Source organism: Pygoscelis adeliae, unplaced genomic scaffold (assembly GCF_000699105.1).
Source record: "Pygoscelis adeliae isolate BGI_AS28 unplaced genomic scaffold, ASM69910v1 Scaffold86, whole genome shotgun sequence".
Classification (NCBI taxonomy): domain Eukaryota; kingdom Metazoa; phylum Chordata; class Aves; order Sphenisciformes; family Spheniscidae; genus Pygoscelis; species Pygoscelis adeliae.
This window is the reverse complement of record NW_008824930.1, coordinates 977401-998586: the sequence shown is the minus strand read 5'-3', so window position 1 is coordinate 998586 and position 21186 is coordinate 977401. Positions and strand designations below refer to the sequence as shown.

At 38.4% G+C, this 21186-nt stretch overlaps 1 protein-coding gene across 1 annotated transcript in view; it reads left to right on the top strand.

The window, feature by feature from the left end:
- Nucleotides 1–4584: 4584 nt before the first annotated feature.
- The window catches only part of CTNND2 (catenin (cadherin-associated protein), delta 2), a 573271-nt gene continuing 556669 nt past the window's right edge, over nucleotides 4585–21186 (top strand). Inside the window, exon 1 of the mRNA XM_009325000.1 lies at nucleotides 4585–4713. Coding sequence (XP_009323275.1) covers nucleotides 4585–4713 — 129 coding nt within the window. The remainder of the gene's footprint in view (nucleotides 4714–21186) is intronic.

The window sequence follows — 21186 nt, the reverse complement described above, 5'->3', positions numbered from 1 at the left end:
AGCCAGCTTATTTTAAGAGGAAAAATAAAAAGAATTAGGGTAGCTGTTCTAGAGAAGAGAAGCCAGAGCAGAAGGAAAGGTACAGTGGTCATCATCATATGGGATAATGCTTTTTTGAAGAGGAATGATGGAATAATTAGGTTTTTGTGTCCATGCTGGAAACACTAAGCTTAAATGTATTATATTAAACACTAAAGCAAGTTTTCTACTGGTAAGGGTGGTGGAGCCCCAACAGAGGGAGGCGGCCATGGGAGGCTGCAGCGAGGGAAGCTGTGAAGGACTGGTTATGCGTATTAAATATCCAGAACAACTTAGGAAAAAAATCTGCCTCGTCTAGAGATTTGGTAGCGGTCTAGGGGCTTGGAGGCCCATTTCAGCCTTATTTTCTGTAATTCTATGGTACTGGCAGTTTTAAGTCCCATTAAAAGCTGAGAACGTCCAATTTCTTATACTGAAGACCAGGTTAAATTAAAAGGTACACCTATTCTGAGCAGATGGACTAGTGCAAATGCGGGCCTTTGCTATGTTGGTGTTTGCTGTTGAAACACTATTGCTGATTCATGTCTGATTTTTTTAATGTAACTACCTTTGGTACAGGGGCTTCTCTGTTGCTTTTGAAAACTCATCCTGTGTTTTCTTTCTGTACGGTATTTCTCATATGAATTTGTGTAATGAAAAGATGTTAAAATATAGAATGTAAACAGCTCAGCTGGATGACATCATGCTGTAGATTCAATGATACTAGCTTACCAAGTGCAGTTGGCTGCAATCTTTCCCCCTTGAACAACTGTAGTAATAAACTGAACTAATGAGGTACGTGTAAGAAAATACATTCTCTGTCCAGAAGAAATATTTTAATAGGTGCACAAAACATTACTTTTAATGTCAGGGACACTTCTTGTGATTTCTCTGTTTCTAGATGAAGAGGACATGCAGCAGGACTTTTTTTTACCTCTTCCCCACCCACCCCATTCCCCCACCCCCCCCACCTCTCCCCCAAGATCTATATTTAAAAAAAAAAAAACAAAATCCTGGAAACATGCAGTGGTTGTAGAATATTAGCTACTGTTCTGTCCAGATTTTGAGCCTATTTGAAGCAAGTACAGTTTATTGCAGCAGTTGGTTGTGTAATCAGATTTTTTTTTCCCCCCCATGTAAACTGATACTTGCAAAATTCTAGATTACTAAAGCAGTTTTTGAAGTGTTCTTTGGTGGAAACAAGGTGTTTACAAAAACTTACAGCCTAAAAATTAAAATTTACAGATGTTGAATACAGTCCCAAAATAAGTTCAGAACAGCAGCAGGCAGTTGCTGCCTGTATCGCATGGATGTAATTGTTTTGAACACACAGAAACTGGTGTTCTCTTATCAGTAGCATCCTTTCGGTCACTGAGTGGCTTCCCCATCGACCGTGCGGCCTTGCTGTCCCTCTCAAATACACTTTAAATATTTTGGAGTGTGTGTTTGTGCTAGGGCAAGCATTTTGTGTGGCAGATAAATTTTTTCCAGCAACGCAGGCAGGCTCATTTCCCTCTATCTTCCTGAAAACCTAACGGCAACAGAAACCCACCATGCCTCAGTGGGCCTCATTTGGATTTGCTCTTAGGGGGTGTCACAGGCCAAAACCAGTCTTTGAGTCGGGGAATTTCACTTAATTAGATATATTGCCAATTAAGGTAAGCTTTAAATTACTGATTTTGGTATTGAGAAATAAAGAAGACAGCCAATTAAATGAACACGCAGAGAAGACACCTCTCCCCGTCCTGGTGTCACATCCCCTCGCTACTTGTTAGACTTGGTCCCTTCGGTGAGGTGATGGGTGAGGTTCTCCGACACAGGTCAGCCCTGCAGCACCCCCCACCCCAAACGCACACTACCAAAACCCTGACGTTTTTACCCAATACAGAGAGGTGCAATAGGGAAATGCAGGTCTACTTGACTGCAGCCAGAGGCCTTCCAGGTGGTGTTTGTGTCTTCCCAGTCAGGCCCAGTACCACACGCCGTGTGCTGTGGTAGGGAGCTGGGGATGGGGGGAGCAGGTAAGTCCTCTTAATTTTTCAAGTGAAGAGGAAAATTTAAATGGACCTCAAATGACAGTTACTTGTGGAGGTGGGAGCAGGACCAAGGAGTTCTTGACACCTAGTCTTGTTTAGTTTGCTGGGTTTTACCTCCTCGGGCTAGTGTTTATGGAAAGGCCGGGTCAGCAGAGTCTCCCTGCCTGGGGTCAGGCAGCCCTGGAGGAGCACGAGGACGAGCTAAGCAGACAAAGGGGCTTTTTCCAAGAAGCTTCTCAACTGCAGAGAAAGCAATCCTGCAGCAGGGGAGGTGCTCTCAGCCAGTGTGCCTGAAATTATTTAGCAGGTGCCTCATTCACAGCTCTGGTGTTTCTTCCCAACCCAGTGCAGTCTTGGGGAGGCAGTTCTTTGTGCCTCATGCTGTTGTAGTTCCACATGTCTCCCTGGTGAGCTGCCCCAACCGGGAAGCATGGCTCCCCACCACCCAGAGGGAGTGTCTGCAAGGACGGTAGGACTGCTTCACGTGTCCTGACTCATGTTCCTGAATCCTCTGGTCTCTTTCATTCCTGTGCACAATTTTCAGCTGGACTTTACAGGCTATGGGGTTGATAGCGAGGAGCGTTGCACTCCAGTGTTTTCTGCAAATATAGCTCTATAAAATGAACTATTTGGCCATTTGTATTTTTTCAGGTAAATTGCAATACCAAAAAGAAAATGACTTTGCTTTCTATTATGATAATGCAATTAATAATTTAGTAAAAAAAGAAAATAATTAGATTGTTTGAAAGTGAGATACTAGAACAAGCCTGTAAATGTATGTGCGTACATGTCTCTTCTGTGGTATTTTACAAGAGAGTAGCACCTTTAATTGTATGCCACAAACTAGGTAACTTGTTATAATAGAAGCTGGTTCCTTTGTTTCAGAAAATGAGAAAATATAATTCAGAAGTCCTTTTAGATCGATGTATTGGAATCATGTAGAAGTTTTGTACGGTGTACTTGTACTTGTGAAAGAAGGAGACGGGTATATATATCATCTCAGTTTTTAAAGATTAACTTCAAATAGTGTATGTATCTGGAGCAAGGACATTGCCAGAGCCAAAGATATGTTATTTAGCACTTTCAGTGATTTGCTTACAAAAAGTGAGCCGTATGAAAATATGTAGCTTCTTTAATTAAAGTGATATATAATCTCATGCTTCAATATATAAACTAATCTAGCCTGAGATTTAGGGAGACTTCTCTTATGAGAAATAACTGACTTTTTTTATGACTACTCTGTATTTTCATGTTTTTGTCTTGTGTATGTATGCCAGTGTCCTGAGCTTCAGGAAGCTTTTGGAAAAGGCTACCCAGCTGGACTGAATGAGTGTTCTTGGGCAGCACTGTGGCTTCTGAGCCAAAGCTTTATAGAATGTAATCTCCCCTCATTTTAGAGCCCTAATTTCCATGGCAAACTGGTGTGGGGATGCTTGCTCTGTGTCTTGAATTTTATATTTGCTTTTACCAACTGCCCTTTCCCACTCTTTTCAGACTTCTTATTTCTTCCAGAAAAAGTTCTATTTTATAAAAACATGGGCTTTGAAAAGCAGAATGGAGCCAAGGCAGGAGTTTTGCCATTGATGTGAATGGAGAGTGCTATGCACGTGTGACCTCTCTGATGACATCCCTCTGAATATCCCTGCTGCTCTTTAGGAGGGCTGTCCAGCTGGCAGCCTGTGGGCCAGTTCTCTTTGACAGAATAATTCTGGCCAGCTCCCACATGAACGTGATCTTATCCTAACTCTCCTGTGCATAACCGTGCAAGCTGCCTCTCTGCTCCTTTGCTTGTGGAATGAGGCACAACTTGCCTGCAGAGATGTGCCTGTTGTGACGTTTGAACAGAGATGCTACACTATAGCTTAGCCTTCAGAAAGATAAATCTTTCCACAGTCACCACCACCATTCTCCTTCTCGGAAAGAATACTAGAAATTCCTTCAAGTGCTAAGAACCTTTGTTTTTTGTAACAGGTCTCAAAAATGACGTAACAACTGGTGTGCTGTTTTTCTCAAAAATACTCTGATAAAATGCTATCAAAATCACCTTCTAGACTAGAAGAAAGGTGAAGTTAGTTACCTAGGCTTAAAATATAATACATACTAAATAATCATGCACGTTAGAAAGTCAACACTAGATGTTTTATATTTCTCTCATGTATCATTTGTTGGTTTTCTGTTTGCAAAGCATTTCATGATTCATTACTTTCATGATACTGTAATTTCATGTTGGATGCTGCCACTGGAATAGTTTACAAAAATCACAGCTGTAAATGATTTGAATCCTCTCCAAATGTACTGTAGTGAATATTTTGGAGTAAGACTGGGAGATCAGTTAATATTTTGTTTTATAATTAATTTAGAACTAGTTTTAAATAAGTGATATATTAATTCTATATTACAGAACAGAAGCATGTTCTACCATTTTTTCCTTAAATTAGTATTATTATTCTTATACACATATGATTTCTCATATGTATCAGGTTTCTAATAACAAAATCATTGTTTTGTTTTTCCATAAACTGCAGAAACTATGCCTGTTCCAGACCAGCCCTCGTCTTCTGACAAGACAAGTTCCCTTAGTCCTGTGTTGAACACATCCAATGGCGATGGCTCTGAGACTGAGACAACCTCTGCCATTCTAGCTTCAGTTAAAGAACAGGTATGCAACTGTTGCATCCGCAGGCTAGAAAACAATAATATAATTTGGTGGTTTTTTTACAAAGGTTTCATAGGTGGTGTCTGAATAATTTTATTTACAAATGCATATTGCAAAGAATATTAAATATTTCTTCATGTCTTCGTATACTTCCATGTGCTATCCTACAATAAATTTAATATAATTTCATTGAATTGTTCATTTTATTCTCCACTTTCACTCTTTACTGTCAATGGTGGTTTTCAGAGCTCTCTGCTTTTCTTGCTGGCAATCTGCATGTGGAGTTACAGCATATAGGCATGGCATATATGAACTATAGACAAATGAGTAGTTGTGGAGAAGATGTGTTATCCTAGACTTTTTAGTTAAAAGGATTTATAAGAATCCTAGGATTTTAAAGTTTAACATATACATGTTTTGGGTTTTTTTTGTGTAAAACTTGATGTGAGATTATTTTAGAGAATTGGGTAGGGACAGAGGCTTTCAGCCTTGGATGATTAAAACCAAAAGTATTAGAAATTTTTGAAAGAAAGGTTTTTAGTGTGATTCTCTGCTTGATTCTAGTAAGACAGGTTTGGACATTTTAATGTAAAGTTTTGTGGGCTGACTGTCTGAGATTTTGCTTACCGCCTCTTTGTACATCAGGAGATGATTAATATTCCAGTTCATGAAAACTCCTGGTCTCCGTGACTACCTCATTTGGCTCAACAGCAGCAACAGGTATCCCAAAGACAGACATTAAAAGATAGCTGCTTTTAGTCAGCTTTCTCCTTGCTGAAGGTGTCTAAATTGGTTCTCCAATTATAAAATAGTGATCTTTCCCTGCCTAAGACATTCACTGCTTCTTTAGTAAAATTAATGCATGAATTCAGCTTATGATATCTAAGACCATTGGAGTACTAACTGTTGAGTCATTGGGCTTTTATAAAAATTGCAACCTTGCTCTTCATTTTTTGTTTTTGATATGTACCAGTTCTCTCTTTTGGGTGTTAAAGGTTAGTCATATTTTCTGGTTCTGAAAAGAGGAGTGCAAGAAAGAAAGGTTATAACGTGGAGTTTTGTCTTAAGATTTATGGCACGTTGTTGTACTGAAACTACCCATGGTTTAGATGTTTATATGCATATTCTCTTCTGGGACAACAGCATTACTTGCATGTGTACCAGTGTTTCAGCCTGTGTTACAGTATTATTTTGAAGAAAAATACCTGCCTTAGCTTTTTACTCTCTGATGTTAAAAAAATATACAGGGAAGTTATATAGGTAGAAGATATGCTGCATCTGCCTGTTAGAATGTGAAACACAGTATTGAATAGTGAGAGTTCTTCTCTGTTATTGGGTTTTGTGATGATATTGCTAGTTTATACCTGCTCATGTATTTTGCAACTGAACCTCCCACTCCCATAAATCAGTGAATTGAGTACTAGAGGGAGTCAATGCTGAATCCACTAGATGAAAAGGATTTTAAGTGGTAAAATATTAGCAAAGATATTTTTGATTCCTGTGAACCACAGCAAAAAGGAGCTTGTAATAAAGGACTTCTGCATTCCCTTATCACCAAGAACAGCCTAGCCAGCTAACCTAAGGTACTGCTGAATAACAAAATAATCTCTTGAATTATTGTGGTACAGGGTCCCAAAATTTCACAGGTGTTCTGTTAAGTAAACTTCTTTCTTGACAGGTGATCTCTAGTTAGACCTGTCTTGGAGTTGGAAGACTGTATTAAGCTCAAAAATGAGACTGACTTTTGGGTTGGTTTTTTTTTCTGGATCTGAATGCATTCCTTCAGAGTATATGGTGACTTTAGTAAATTTGGCTTAATGGCACACATTTATATTCAGCCACACTCACTACTGGGAAAGCCATGTAACTCCAATATTCTTTTTTTATTTTGTAGTAAAGATTTGAAAGGGAAAAAAAAAACCAAACCCAAAAAACCCCAAACCAGCTTTTGGGCTTTTTCTATTCCCCACAATATTGTGTGTTTCGACCATCCCATGCTTCAGGCAGATGAAATGCATTACACTGATTCTGATTAGGGGAGTAAAGGAAGTAAGTTTCTAATCGACTGTTCAGATGGGTAGCCCTCTCCTTTTTAGAAGAAGGAATGAATTACTTTACTGTGTGGTATGTGATTTTGCTTTATGTGCCCTTTGACTGTAGCCGAAAATATACCTAGAGTTTTAGAAATACGAACACAGACAATTATTCAAAAGTACTGCTAATAAAGAAAAAGATGATTGAGTTCATAATCAAGGTATGTTTTGATGAATCAAATATGTTACGTTTTCTTCATCTGTGCTGATGCTTAACTTTAAAAAGTTTCCTTTCTTTAATTCTCTTGGAACACTTGTGGCAGAAGTTTCAGACTTCTGAGATGCAATTGAGAAAAAGTGATGGATAAAGAATATGAATCCTTTTTTTTCCCCTTGCTGCTAACTTTTTAAGGTTAGCAGGCACTGCTGGAGGGGAGGTCAGAATCATACACCGTATGTCTAAGAAATCTTGAGATTCCAGGCAGTGAACTTTGGCTTATGTGTTTTCAAGCTGTCCCCATGAAGAGGAAGGGTTAATAACGTCTGCGAAAGTGAAAGCTGTTGGGTTTTTTTTGTGTGTGCGTGTTTGCTTGCTTCGTTGGTTTTAGACAGTCAGAATCAAATTCTTTAAAGGGAAATCATGCAGTAGTGTTAAACCACTAGACAAATAGTTTCAGTTTTCCATGCTGTATAAAATGTCATTAAATATCTGTATGAAGAAGGATTTTTTTAAGATATACTGGCAAACACATATGGCCCAATGCTTCACAGGTTTTGGAAAACATAAGGCCATTTCTGTTTCTGCTTTGTCATCTGCATTTGTGTCTGTAAATATGGGAAAAATTCTTCAGCAAACAAAGTGAGATATCAGGACTCTATGGTTTGTGAGAACATATGTGGTAGATAGAATTATTTTTTCTGCAAAAAGCATGGTATGTTTCTGATTGGGAATTTCCACCTGTGCAAGAGACTTCTGATCGCACTCTGTTAAAAAAATGCCTGGGAAGAGAGCTATTGATAATGCTGTTTTGAAGGTAGAAATAGCTGCCGGAGAACCTTTTGAGTAAATATGTAGTAAAGCTGATGCTTTTCCTGGAAGTCTCCGGGCACACGTGGTTCACAGTACTTCGGTTCTTGGCATACAGAAACTGCTCCCTTGGAGGCTGAGGAGGAATGTAGTGACAATGACCTAGCAGAGGCTTGTTTTGGCAGATTTTTTTAATAAAAACCCTTGGAGAACATGAGAGAAAATAATTTCCTAAGAGTGAGATCCATCTTGAAGCACTGACAACTACATTCAACTCAGAAATGGTATCATACATTTGTTTTAGTTTCCTAGTGACTCTAGTTTCCTTTACCATCTTAGTAGTAGCCTCTTTCAGAGAACAGCTCTTTGCCTTTCAGAAAACTTATGCAAAGGACAAGTTGTGTAATGTTTAATATTACTTTTGAATCCTTTTTAAACCTACTTATTTCAAATAAAGATACTTGTTTCCAGATGCATGTCTTTCCCCCTCTCTCCAGAAAAACCTTAGGCTTCTAAGACTTTTGGAATATTTCTCACACTGTTTAAATAAATGATTGATTAATACATTCTTTAAATCATAGTGCTGAAATGCTGATTCCAGAGAAAGCAGAAGTCTTTGGCTTTGAGATGGTTGGCTGTTAACTTCTTTTTTTTTTGTTAAAACAAGAATGAGAGTGTCATCTTTGGGTTAAAAACATCCTGGCTTTATAAGACTTACATTTTTTCTAAAGTAACTTCTGTTACTTTTAAATATTTACCAATTTTCCCATTAGAAAGCTACTCATTTGTCAAGAAATTGTGGTTAAAACTAGACTAAAAAACACATACAGAGTAATAATGGTTAAGCATTGTAATGCATGTCAGTATTAAATAAGGATAATATACATGACTTAAGTGAACTTGTATGCTAGGTGTTAGTACTCTTTGGAAACAGGGTTATGTATTTCATGCACATCTTATATGTGTATATGTAAGCAAAACTGTAGATAGAAATGGCTGTAGAAGTTGAAAGATTTAATTTCTTTTCTTGGCTCTGCCAGATTGTTTTTCCCATGTCTTTATATCATGATTGAAGTTTTAGAACAAAATCACATATCTAGATGGATGTTTCAATTCAGACTATTTTTTAAGGTTTTAAGGCCAGAAGAGACTTGTGAAATCATGTAGTCTGACTAGCAGGTCACGGCACTTCATACAGTCATCCAAGTATTGGGCCCCAAGTCTGATCACAGAATGACTTTTGCAGCTGTTTCCCCTAATATAATGCATGCTGTATTGTAATACATAATATTCACCAAAGTAAAATCTCATTCTTGCCTTATAGGAACCAGTAATTACTCTAGTAACCTTAAGTATTCTGTAGCTTTTCTAAATAGGTTCAGTTATGATATATTCATGTATGGCTTCCCCTCAAACATCAGGCTCTGTCTCTCTGCCTTTAAAAGTTTTAGCAGCTCTATTTCAGACCCATGCTAATTATATTCAATCAATATGTATTTCTGTCATCTTCTCTCTAAGTAGCACGTCAATATATTCACTTCCTTAGTTATAGGACTCCCTTGTTTCCAGTGAGGTTTTAAAATGTTCCAGAGAGATATTCCTCTTCCTTTTTGCCATCTTTTATTTTTATTAATATATTGATTTTAGATAAGAACTAGACTTGGCTGTATGATATGTTTTGAGTAGCACCAGTCTATACAGTGGATACTGTACTTCTAAATTGCTGGATGGACCAACATATTATGGAAGTGCGAAGCTTTGTGAGTACAGCTAGTGCTTCCCAGGTACATCCTCAAGTTGATGGGGATTGCTTTCAAGATGTACGATTCTACTGCTGGAAATGGGGAGTTGAGTGAAGTTTTGAAGAGTGTCATCACAGTGGCTGGTGAAGAAGGACATAATTTAATATACTTACTATACGCCCTGCTCTATAGGATTCTCAAGTTCTTGATTTAGTCTGGGACTGGTTTCACACACCTCTTTGGAGCAGCTGTGAGCGTATTCACGTTGTGCTTCTCAGGAAATGGCAGTTTACAAGAATGGAGACCTAGACAAGTGATTCCTATTCAGAACCCCATATCCTGTAAGTCATGCCAAAAATGCAGTAGTCATAGTAGATGCAGTGTGAAGAAACTAAAAATTACTTCACTGATAAAAGGATGTGGTGGTAATCCAAAATACTCATTTTTGGGATTGTTTGAAATGAGCTGGGAGTGGAAAGGCTTCTGTGAAGATTTAGTCGGATAGAAGAGTATTGAGAGGATATATCCTCCCAGCAAAACCATCTTTGAAGAGAGGGAAGAAAATGCCAATTACCAGAACAAAATTAGAGTTAAATATGATGCTATTTTGACTTAAAGTAATGTTGAAAAATTAGTAGTTCAAAGCCAAGAATTTCAGAGAAGCTGGGTAGAATGCCATTTAGTGACAGCTCAGTCTAATGCTAATTTAAAGCACTATTAAAGGCCATCATAAAGAAAGGTAAAATATCCTTTCTTATCATGCAGCCAGTAGATGAACACACTTCTGCTGATCCACAAGCGCTTCTGCCTTAACTTATTTTTTTTTGCCATTAGTGGAACAATTTCAAACTTGGAATAAAGATAGCCTAAGAAAATAGTAATATTGATCTCAATTTCAATAGCGTTTAAATTTTAGTATATTAAATTTCTAACATTTTAACATTTGTAACATTTTAACGTCGTTGATTTCTTTTTCTCTGGTATCATTCATTGGGGCTTTTTAAAATGTAAAATATTTTCACACCTAAACCCAAGTCTTTTAACTGGCGTAGTGGAATAGATTCTTGATCTCACCTTAAAGTCACTTGAGAGGGAGATCTAAATAAACTTAAAATCGTTAGAAGGGGCTAGTCAAGTTGTGCTTTTCCCTGTACCGACGCAGCTCCCTCTGCTGTACTGACAAACGTGGACTTACGCGGCCATGTGGGGAATGCTGCTGGGGAGTGGAGTGAGTTGGAAATCACCATCCGAAAACATAAGGCAGCTCTGTATTACGGAAGGTTGAGTGTGTTCTTTTCTTTTTTGGTGAAGGGCGGTTGGATCAGTTTGCCAACTTGTTTTCAAGGATTGGGCTTTTTAGCACAGCTGCTGTAAAAATATGCTTCAAACCATGGGTTTAGTCAACTTTTTTGTAGTATTTAGAATTGACTCAGAAAGTCCAGCGTAACATCCCTATTTAAATGTACAGGGGAGCGGAGGTTTTGGGTGTGTGTCCCCCAACTCTGCCCCACTTCCTTGTCTAAAAGGAAGTCACAATCATGTTTCTGTATACTTTATGTTCCTGAGACTTAGCTTTCTTACCCGTTTCCAGTATTTTTCTCTTTCTATGCTGGAATTAAGCAATATCCATCAATAGTAATTTTCATTTGCGTAGAAAGTATATGAAGCTGTGAGGCCCATGGATTTCAAAAACAGCATACCTCTTCTACAGAGAAAAGAAAGTGCTGTTAAAAGACCAAACTGTGAACACTTCAATCAGTGATTGTTTTTACTTCTTCTGTCTTCTCTTCTCTAGAGATAAGGACAAACACTAAAAGCACTCTCCAGATTCCACAGTGACCCTTTTCCTTTAACTTGTCTTGCCAGTACTTTTCATGCAACTTGTTCTTACAACTTCAGTTTTGAAAGGGATTTTTGAAGGAGATTTAATTTTCATCATTGTTTTAGCAATTTTTGTTCCTTTTATGTCATTTTGAAAACTTGTGTTTTCCCATCTGTTTCTGTATGTTTTCTCACATGATGGCATTTTCTACTCCTGATGCATTTACTGCTAAATGGAACTGTATCTTTCTGTGGGTAATCTAAATCTTTTGTATTCCTAGAAAAAACTACTTAATGGGTAGTTGAATGCTATGCATGTTACGCTTTGATAAAATACGTTACAATTCTGTTCATCCCCAGACAAGAAAACTGGAACCCAGCAAATGCTAAGCTAAGGTTAAACTTAAATCTACACCTGAGAGTTAAAGTACATTACTACCCAAATAAGCTTAACTTTGGCTGTGAGTTATGTACTTAAGATCACGTTAAACCAGTTTAGAATCACGCAATAAATTGATTTTAACAATGTGTAGCATGTACTTAGCTTTTTTTCCTCCTCTGTGGTGAAAATGAAGTATTTATCTCCGAAATTTTCGGTGACAGAAACTTATTCTATAGTTGCCTCTGTTGAGAACCTTTCCAGTGTGAAGGGATAAAAGGCCAGCAAAAGACATTAACCTTTAAAAAAAATTGAAGATTCATAGTAAAGTTCTGCACAAATTAATTGCTTAATTCATAATTCTTTACCTCCTCAAGGTTAACATTGCATTTTTGGTAGAAGATCACTCACTTTGTTTTGGAGGGAGGCTTTACAAGTATAACCTATAACATGTACAACAGCAGAGCCAGACTTTTTGCATGGGTTCCCTGCTACTCTTTATACATACATTTTCCATTTCTATGCAAACAGCACATCCAAGTCCTGAGGCCCAAAGAGGTTTTTTTCTCCTTTTTATTTTGCAAAAGATTCCATTGGAAGTTTTTTTGGTGTTCGGGGCTTTTTTGTTTGGTTTGCTTTGTGGTGGTTTTTTGGTTTGTTTTTTTGTTTTGTTTTTTTTTTTTTTTAATTTAAGGGGTAGATATGATAAGATGATAACGGCTTGATTTTTGAAATCTCTTTTCTAGGATGTTACCTTTTTTTGTTGTTGAGACCTTGTCATACTGCAATACTCTTTGACCATGTTCTTTTAGATATTCCACATGTGGAGGGCTTAATATATAGTACAAAGTTTAATGAATTTGAAGTTACTTGCAATTACAGGGGATTTTGATTTAGCACAGTGACACAACAATGCACTCGCATCACAATTTAATTAGAAATTACACTTAGCTGAGTATAGTGAACGCAATATACAATTGACACAATATAAAAGTGAATCTCCTTATCTTGAATATGCTCACCATCATGACGCTGAGCATCCCCCAGTCACCAGAAAGGAATGTGTGTGTTGAAGTCAGCTGAAGCCCACAGCTGTCTTCAGAGCTCTTCTGTTTATTGTTTGGTTTTTATATTGGGCTTAACCACATACACACTCCCCATGCTGGTCTGGCTGAGTTGTTTATAGTTGTGGGGTCTCCAGTGCCAAGTTGGCGGCTCATCTCTTTTCCACTCATGTCTGTACTGTGCTACTCTGCCTTCACTGCTGAAGGCCACTGCTATCATGCCAGGCCTGTATCTCATCATGTTAGTGACGTTAAATACCTTGCTCTACACAGAATGACTGCTTGATCCTTCCATCTGTATAAACTGTGGTCGTAAAAAATTAGCCACATGCACCTGCTCAATTACAAAAATTGCTGTTACAGCTAAACCAAGTAAAACAAAGCTGCAGGCAGGTCGAGAAAAGTTTGGACAGAGGAAGCCTGGCAAGGCTCAGTCCTGAGGTCTTGCAAACTTGGTACAAAGCTGAGCCATTACTTCGTTCATTAAGTGCTCCATATAGTTCATATAAAGCTATCCAGCAAGCTCCACGATGGGGAACATATTCCTTCCTCCATCGCTCTCTGAGCCCAGTAGAGTGACCTGTCGTACGGGGGCTCAAGGCTAGCAACCGCTGGGGAGCCAGGCTCCTCTCGCGGGAGGTGTATCCCAGCTCAGCCCACTTGCCTCCAGTCCGTGCTGCTGCACTGCGGCTTCATCAGTCACTAATTGTCAGTGGAATCGCGGCAGGCAAAGTCACTTCCTGAGGGAATGGCTGGACTCTACAGAGAAGTATAAAACAATAAGCTAAATACCTATTACACTTACATGAGTAAAAGATACTCTTGATTACAGTTATAGGATCATAATTTCTAAGCAGATCCAATACGTATAGAAGTTATGTTATTTTAACCAGAAGCACCCCTAAAACTAGTTTTGATTTGCTCTGGGTCTGCATTCCTTTCATTCAGGGACAGGCAGTTAGGCAAACTGTTGAAATACTTGGCTGTTATAGTCAGTTTGTCTAAAACAAAGGCACCCTTGGGTTTCCTTTTGCATTGAGATGAGTTTGGCTTCCTTTTCAACAGTTGTGATCAATTATGTCATTATTCTCCCCTGAGCCTTCAGGTCATGTAGCCTCCATTTATCTCTTCAGAGCATTCCTTCGTTGTGGGTGTACAAGTGGGTGTGGGGGCCTGCCTGAGGCAGGGGTGTCTTTGATCAGTCACAGCCCTTTGTCCCCTTATTTTACATAATGTGATATGATAACTTGTTTTCTCATGTGCAGAAATTCACCGTTTTGAGTGAATTTAATTTGTGACACCAGCTTTTGTAAGTGAAAAACTGCCACTGGTTATCTACTTGACAGCACACAAAGTAGTATTTCTATTTCTAGTAGTATTCCCTCAATTTCTTTGGTCTGGATGGTCATATAGCAAATAGCTGCTTGAGGTCTATTTCCTTAGTTGTTTCAAAATGAGAGCCATACTTCTCAAATTTCATCTCTGTTCCTTCAGTTGCCACATTTGTTTTACCTTGAGTCCTCATAAAGCATTATTCTTTACATTTTGCAGACAGTCCCATCTCTTAGGCATAACTAGTACCTGTCTGTGTTGAGCTTTCCTTCCTTGGGTATCTAGCGCCCTCCAGTAATAACGATCTGATTAATCTGGAATGACATTTTGTTGGTTAGCGTGGTATTCCATCACTCAAACCTGCAATTCATGTTGCAGTGTTATCCCATGGTCACGATTATCCATCTACCCCAACAGTAACACAGTGCAATTATGTGCCTGGCTGTGTAATTAAGATTTAAATGGAGCGTTTTGTATACCATTACCGGCCTCTTCATCTAGGAAGTCTTGTAGTTTATGTTCACATTGCTAAGCATTTTTCAACAAAATTTTTCAGTGAAAAATAAAGGGGAAAAAAAAAGCAGAATGGAAAAATTTTCTGACTTTATCTTTTCACTTCTATGATTTTCATAGTCTTCAGAGTCTTGATGTAAGTAAGTATATTTAAGAATTGTACTGTATGCTGCCTTGGAACTGGTAAATGATTTTTTCACCCCCTGTCTGATTCCAGCATAGCAACACATCTTAGTAAAATCCTGTTTATATTTTTAGTGTAGACTAAAATACATCTATGCTTCAGGTGTTACAAATGGTAGCCCTGGAAAATACTGTTTTTCAAAGTAGTTGAGGATTTCTTCCCCCTTCTCCCCACCCCACTATCTTTCCTGTACATAGTTACACCCATCTTTGTTCTCTTCATTGTCAATCTAGGTCATTATCTGAAGCTTTTGTTGACAGAGCACTTGCGGGTAAGTGTATCTGATACTATAAATAGGCTTGATTCTTGATAGTAAGTCAGCAGATTCACTTGAAAATTCTCAGTTTTATACTAGGTTTGTTAAAACGTAAGGTTTATTGCATTCTTCTGTGAACCAGTAGCATAAGAATTTTTAATGAATTGATATCTTCAAAACTTCGACATTCCAGAACTGAATAATTTTGAATTAACACAGGATTACTAATTTTGTTTGGAGGGGAAAAATGGACCCTTTAAACTATCTCTCTTTTTTTTTAATTTATTTTTTAAAAAAAATTTAAATTTAAAACTTCTATTTTTATTTCACAAAGCAGTGCTTGCATATGAAAACCTGTTCCAACACAGTTTATGCTGTTCTGTTTGTTCCAAGTCACAGAAAATAGAGGATACCGTTCCTCTTAGTATATGTTTTCAGTAACTCGTGCTGTGAAAATAGATGATTCTTTGGATTAGGTTTTTGTTTGTTAGTTTGGCACAAGTTGTGGCAGGTACCAACCAACCAGTGTGCATTTCTGCCACAATGTAAGGCAGCCTTCTGGTCCAGCTCCAAGATGCTGTTCTACTGGCTAAAGATTTTCAGGCATGGAAAAACCTGTGATAGGTTGTGTTTTCTCTATGGCTGCAACCACAGGAAGGGAGTTAGGTGCAGCTCTGGCTGCAACATGTGCATGGGCACCTTTCTGAAACCTTTGACCACTATGTTTGCTGCTGCACCTGTAAAATAACCATTTTATTCCTGTTTTCACATTCTCTAGTAGGCTTTAAAACCTTATTTAAATAGTGAATAAATTCTTGAGATTAAATTAACAGTGTAGTTTCATCCCGCGCCCTTTCTGTATGCACAAAAAACGTATTACAAAACCAGGTACAACACTAAGTAAATGCCTCTGTCTCTGAAAGTAGGACTGGATGTACCACTGTGATGCATATTGGGATTGAAAAGCATTGTAAAATGTGTACATAACAGTGACTTTGCCCCACTGCGGTCTACAAAGATTTGTAAGCACCCCACAGCTTACATGCAGCACCAGCATCCCCTTTAGAGGTTTTTCATGCTGAGGCTGGATGATGGACTGTAGAAAATGGACAGTTGTCCGTAATAAATTTGATAGCCACTCAAACTGAGGTTTGACGCAGTGCCTGTTGGCTGATATGAATCAGCATTGCTACTGGTGCTGTACTTTTATGTGCGAGATTTCACTGTCAGACACAGAAATATAAATTCATTGATGGCATATGCTACAGTGATGCCTACCTAAATGCAGAAGAGCTAAGCTAAGTTAGTGACTCAAATACATACACGTATTTCTTTAGTAATAGGTGAATATTTAAAAGCTGGTGATAAGTCCACTAAGGGCTTTTCAATTAATGTTAGAAAGTGAACTGCAGTTTATTCCACAAAAGTCTAAAAAAATGTGTACAAATGGAAAAGTACTTTCTGCATGAGTGGTGTGTGGGTGATATGCAGCTGTATTCCCTTATTTGGCATGAGAAATTGTCCAATACTTAAAACCTTGCTAGATTGTTTCTGTGTGAGAGAGAGAGAATTGCCACTGTCAGGTGGTTGTAGCGGACTTTGGTTTGTGAAGACTGTACCTAGTTGCATTTCCTTTATGCATTGGGAATAAAACAATTGAAAGAAATCTGTCTGGTTGTCATCAGTTTAGTCTGAACAGAAGCCAGTGTGTTCCCTCCCCTTTTAATCTATGATGAGATTCATGTGAAGCTTACACTTCTCAGTTTTCCCTACCACATACAGTTTAGCTTCTGATTTTCTTGTGTTGACAACTGTTTCTACTCCCTCTCAGTTTATCTGTGGTCATGCAAAGAGCTACTTTATGGTTTCTTACTGTAAATTTGAATGGTATATAGTATCCCTTGAAGTTTTTTTTTGTTGCCTTTTACTTAAAAAGGTAGGTAGTCTGTAGTTATAATACAAGATTTCTAGGCATAGGTAATATCTTTTGAGGCCAACTGTTAAAGGGAAAAAATAAGCAAGCTTTTCTGTGGGTCTAACTTAGGCACCTGAATGTTTGCCATTTTAATTTTTTTCACTGTTAGTTGTTCTAATAGCATATAATCCTTCTCATTACAAGCCTTCCCTGATGTGAAGATGTCATATGATAATAGGTGTTAATGTTTTTCTGGTTCATTTGGTACAATATTTTAAAAGAAAATATATTACTGTTTCATGAATCTTGCGTTGTTAATATACATGGTCACTATTGCCGTACCTGCACTGTTTGCATAGTACATGCATGTATGAATACAGTCAATGGCTCCTTTTAGTATAGCAGTGCAAATGCATGCATACAGAGAAGTAAAGTCTTTTAATAAAAGCATATTAATTTGTATCTCTTCTGTTCAGTATTTTAGATATTTGTGAAGCTTTCTGTTTTATCAAACTTCGGTTTGAATGTGTTTTTCAGTTGTCTTTTCTGATCCCTAATCTGCATTAATAATCAGCATTACTTGAAAAGGGAGAAATAGGCATACAGGTTCTTCCTCTCATCAGTGATTGTGGTAAGTGAGGGATGAATGGACTGACTTAAGAAAAGTGTGAATCTTCAGGTTAACATTGAAAAGGATTGTATTAACATTGACAAAGATGCACAAGTTACTTAAATTAAAATAATTCTGATTTTAATTTGAATATTATTGACATATTCCTTCCTAGTTGAGTGTGTTTATGCTTAGCATTTGTTTTCTCAGTATGTACTTGAAGGAGTCATCAAATTATGGAGTCAATGTGTCCGTGCAGCTGTGGTCTAATACCGCCTTTTTTTGCTGGAGTTCAAGGTTAATTGCTTTAGATAATACGGTACCGTGCAAATTTCAAAATGTTTCTGTTCATTACTGAAAAGCATAGTACGAGAAAGCTTACTTAATTCCATTCACTTTAATAAGTGAATTAAAAAGATCATCAACAGCTGTATTCTTTTTTTGTGGCATATTAGTTACTTTATAGTAGGGAAAAACATATCTGTTTTCGTTTCTTTTTCTGCAAAGCTTCCTGAGACTTTTCAGGAATCTGTCATCTGCATTCCCTGCTGGATGAAAGTTTCAACATGCAATGCCTTATGATAGTGAAGAAAAAGCCTACACCATTCCTTCAAAGAATATAGATTTTGGTTTCTAACCTAATGTGTATTCTGATCTAGAAGTTGAATGTAATTCTGCTGGAGAGTGCTTCATATGGTAACTTTAATTTCTCCTTCATTATTTCTGGAGAAGGCAAACTGAAATTAGGAAGGCCAAAGCCTATTTGGAGCTGAACTTGGGGGCATAAAGTAACAGGAAAGGATTCTGCAAGTATTTCCCTGAGGGAACTCAGGGAAATGTGGGTCCATGGATGAATGCTGGAGGCAAACTAATGGTGGACAACACGGAAAAGGCAGAAATTTCCCATGTTTCTTTTAACTGTTCCCAGACAAGGAACAGTAACATGGAGGAGCCACAGGTTAGGGACTGTTTAGAGAAAGTGGATGTATTCAGCTTCTTGGGGCTCTATGCCAAGATTGATAAGAGCTCATTCAGGTGATAGGATTGCAAGGCAGCTGTTGTGCAAGAAAAAACATGGTAGTTGAGGAAAGTCCTGAGAACTAGAAGGAGGCTAACATTCTACCAGTCTTTATGAAAGATAAGGAGGATGGTCCAGGGATCTACAGGCTGTGTCAGGTCAGTGTCAGTCCCCAGAAAGATCATGGAACACGTTGTCTTGGCACCTGCTTCCAGAAACATGAAGGGCAAGAGGGTAAATAGGAAGAGTCAACACAGATTTCTGAAGTGCAGTTAGTGTTTTGCTAATCTGATTGCCTTCTAGGATGAAATGTCTGACAATGTGAATGAGGGGAGCACATGTGATATGGTATAACTGTAACTTTATTAAGACTTCTGATACCTTCTCCCCCAGTGTTGTCAAGAGTAAGCTGAGGAAGCATGGGCTGGGCATTGAGCGGGCTGAAAATTGGCTGGACTACTTTACTGAAAGGGTAGAAATCGATAGCTTGACTAGTTAGCAGACAGTAAGAAGTGGAATACCTCAGGGGTTGATCCTGGTACTCATGCTATTCAATTCTTCAGTGACTTGAACGACAGAATTGAACAGAATGTACCGTCAGCGAATTTGTGAATGATACTAAATTAGGGTGACGATGGAAAGCCGAAGTAGAGCTTCAGTCTTAAAGCATCTTGAGACCTTGAACAAACTGAGGACTGAGCCAACAGGAAACTCACATATTTAAAAAAGAGCAGACTGAAATTCTGCATCTGAGGTGGAATAACACCATGCATCAGTCCAGGCTGGGAAGCACCTGGCTGAGTCACAGCCCTGCTGAAAAGGACTTGCGATCATTAAGAATGTCAAGCTGAGTATGAGCCAGTGGTGTGCTTTCACTGCAGACAAAACTAACTGTGTACTGGGCTACATCAGAAGGAAGGAGGAACATGACTAGCAGACTGAAGGAAGCTGTTACCACCCCTGCTTGGATCTGGTATAGCTGGTTCTTGGACAACTGTGTGTCATTTTGGTAACCCCCAATACAGACGGGATGTTGAGAAACTGGAAATAGTCCAGCGGGGGGATACTAAACTGGTCAGAGGCCTAGGCCACATGATGTGATGGGAGAGGTTAGGGAGCTGGGATTTTTAGGGAGCTGGGTCTGGTGAAAAGGAGGCTAAGGGGGTGATCTTAGGTTACCCCACAATAAGTTCAAAGGGAGTGGCAAAGATGATGGCGCTGAACTTTTCTCAGTAATGGCATACAGTTTGGGGGGTTCAGACTGGACACAGGAAAACTTTTTCATGAAGAGGATACTGTAGTAATGGAAGAGGTGACCAGAAAGTCTGTGAGCTTGATCTTTTCCAGTCAACTACACAAATCCTAATGTGGTGTTGGAAATGATCATATTTTTAGTGAGAGGTGAGACTAGGTGACTTCCAGACAAAATTTCTGTGGTTTCATGATGATTCTACAGTAATTCAATGATAATGCACAATTTTGCTCAAATTATAATTTACACCTTTGTGTGTAGACTGTGGAATATATATTTTGAGGGAGGATAGTGTGGCTTAAAAATTCCCCCAATTTGATTACTTAGCTTTTGATGCTTTAAAAAATAAGATTAGAAACTGAGGATAGCTGATTATTGAACAATAACGTCATTACTTTTCAATGTTTTTATTAAGTGGTAAGGACTGAAATAATAGATCAGCCAACAGGATTGGTGGATGAAGGGGAACACTAGCTAATGCAGAATGGGATATTGGAAGATTTTGGTAAGATTTACTTCCCCCCCTGCCCCCGGAGATACCATCTATCTCTATTTTTACATAAAGATTTCACTTTCTAAGCAGGTTTTAGAGACCAAGCTGTTACTTCTCAAACTCTACCAGACCTTAATATTTACAGGAGAGCAACACGTGGAAATAAATAAATAAATAAATAATGTTTTAGAGTCATAGAATAGTTTGGGTTGGAAGGGATCTCTAAAGGTCATCTAGTCCAACCCCCCTGCTGTGGGCAGGGACGTCTTCAACTAGATCAGGTTGCTCAGAGCCCCGTCCAACCTGACCTTGAAGGTTTCCAGGGATGGGGCATCCACCACCTCTCTGGGCAACCTGTGCCAGTGCTTCACCACCCTCAGCGTAAAAAATTTCTTCCTTATTTCTTGATAATAATACAAAATTGTAGATGTAGCTTCATATTTGGATTTGATATTCTTTTTGTCAAACTTTATATCACTGATCCATTCTCTTCACAATCCCTTAGCTCCCTATTTTTTTTGAATTGGGAATAGTAACATTTACCTAAATTTCAGACAGGTTGCTTGTACATGAAGAGAGCCAGTATAGGTCCCTTAAGGGAGGTGTGGTGTTTTTTTTTCTGTCTGTTGCTTATATCAGATTGAATACCTGGAGAAGAGTAAAATGGGTACAAAAACTATGTTACACACTTTAATAGGGTGAAGATTCCTATGTTGTGAGGGCTGAACCTTCCCTTCAGAGGATTCAGAACTAATTCATAGACACTTCGCATCCCCCCATGTGAGTTGGACCTCAGGTTACATAAAATGAGGCCAGGCAAGTCAGTTATGCCTTCAG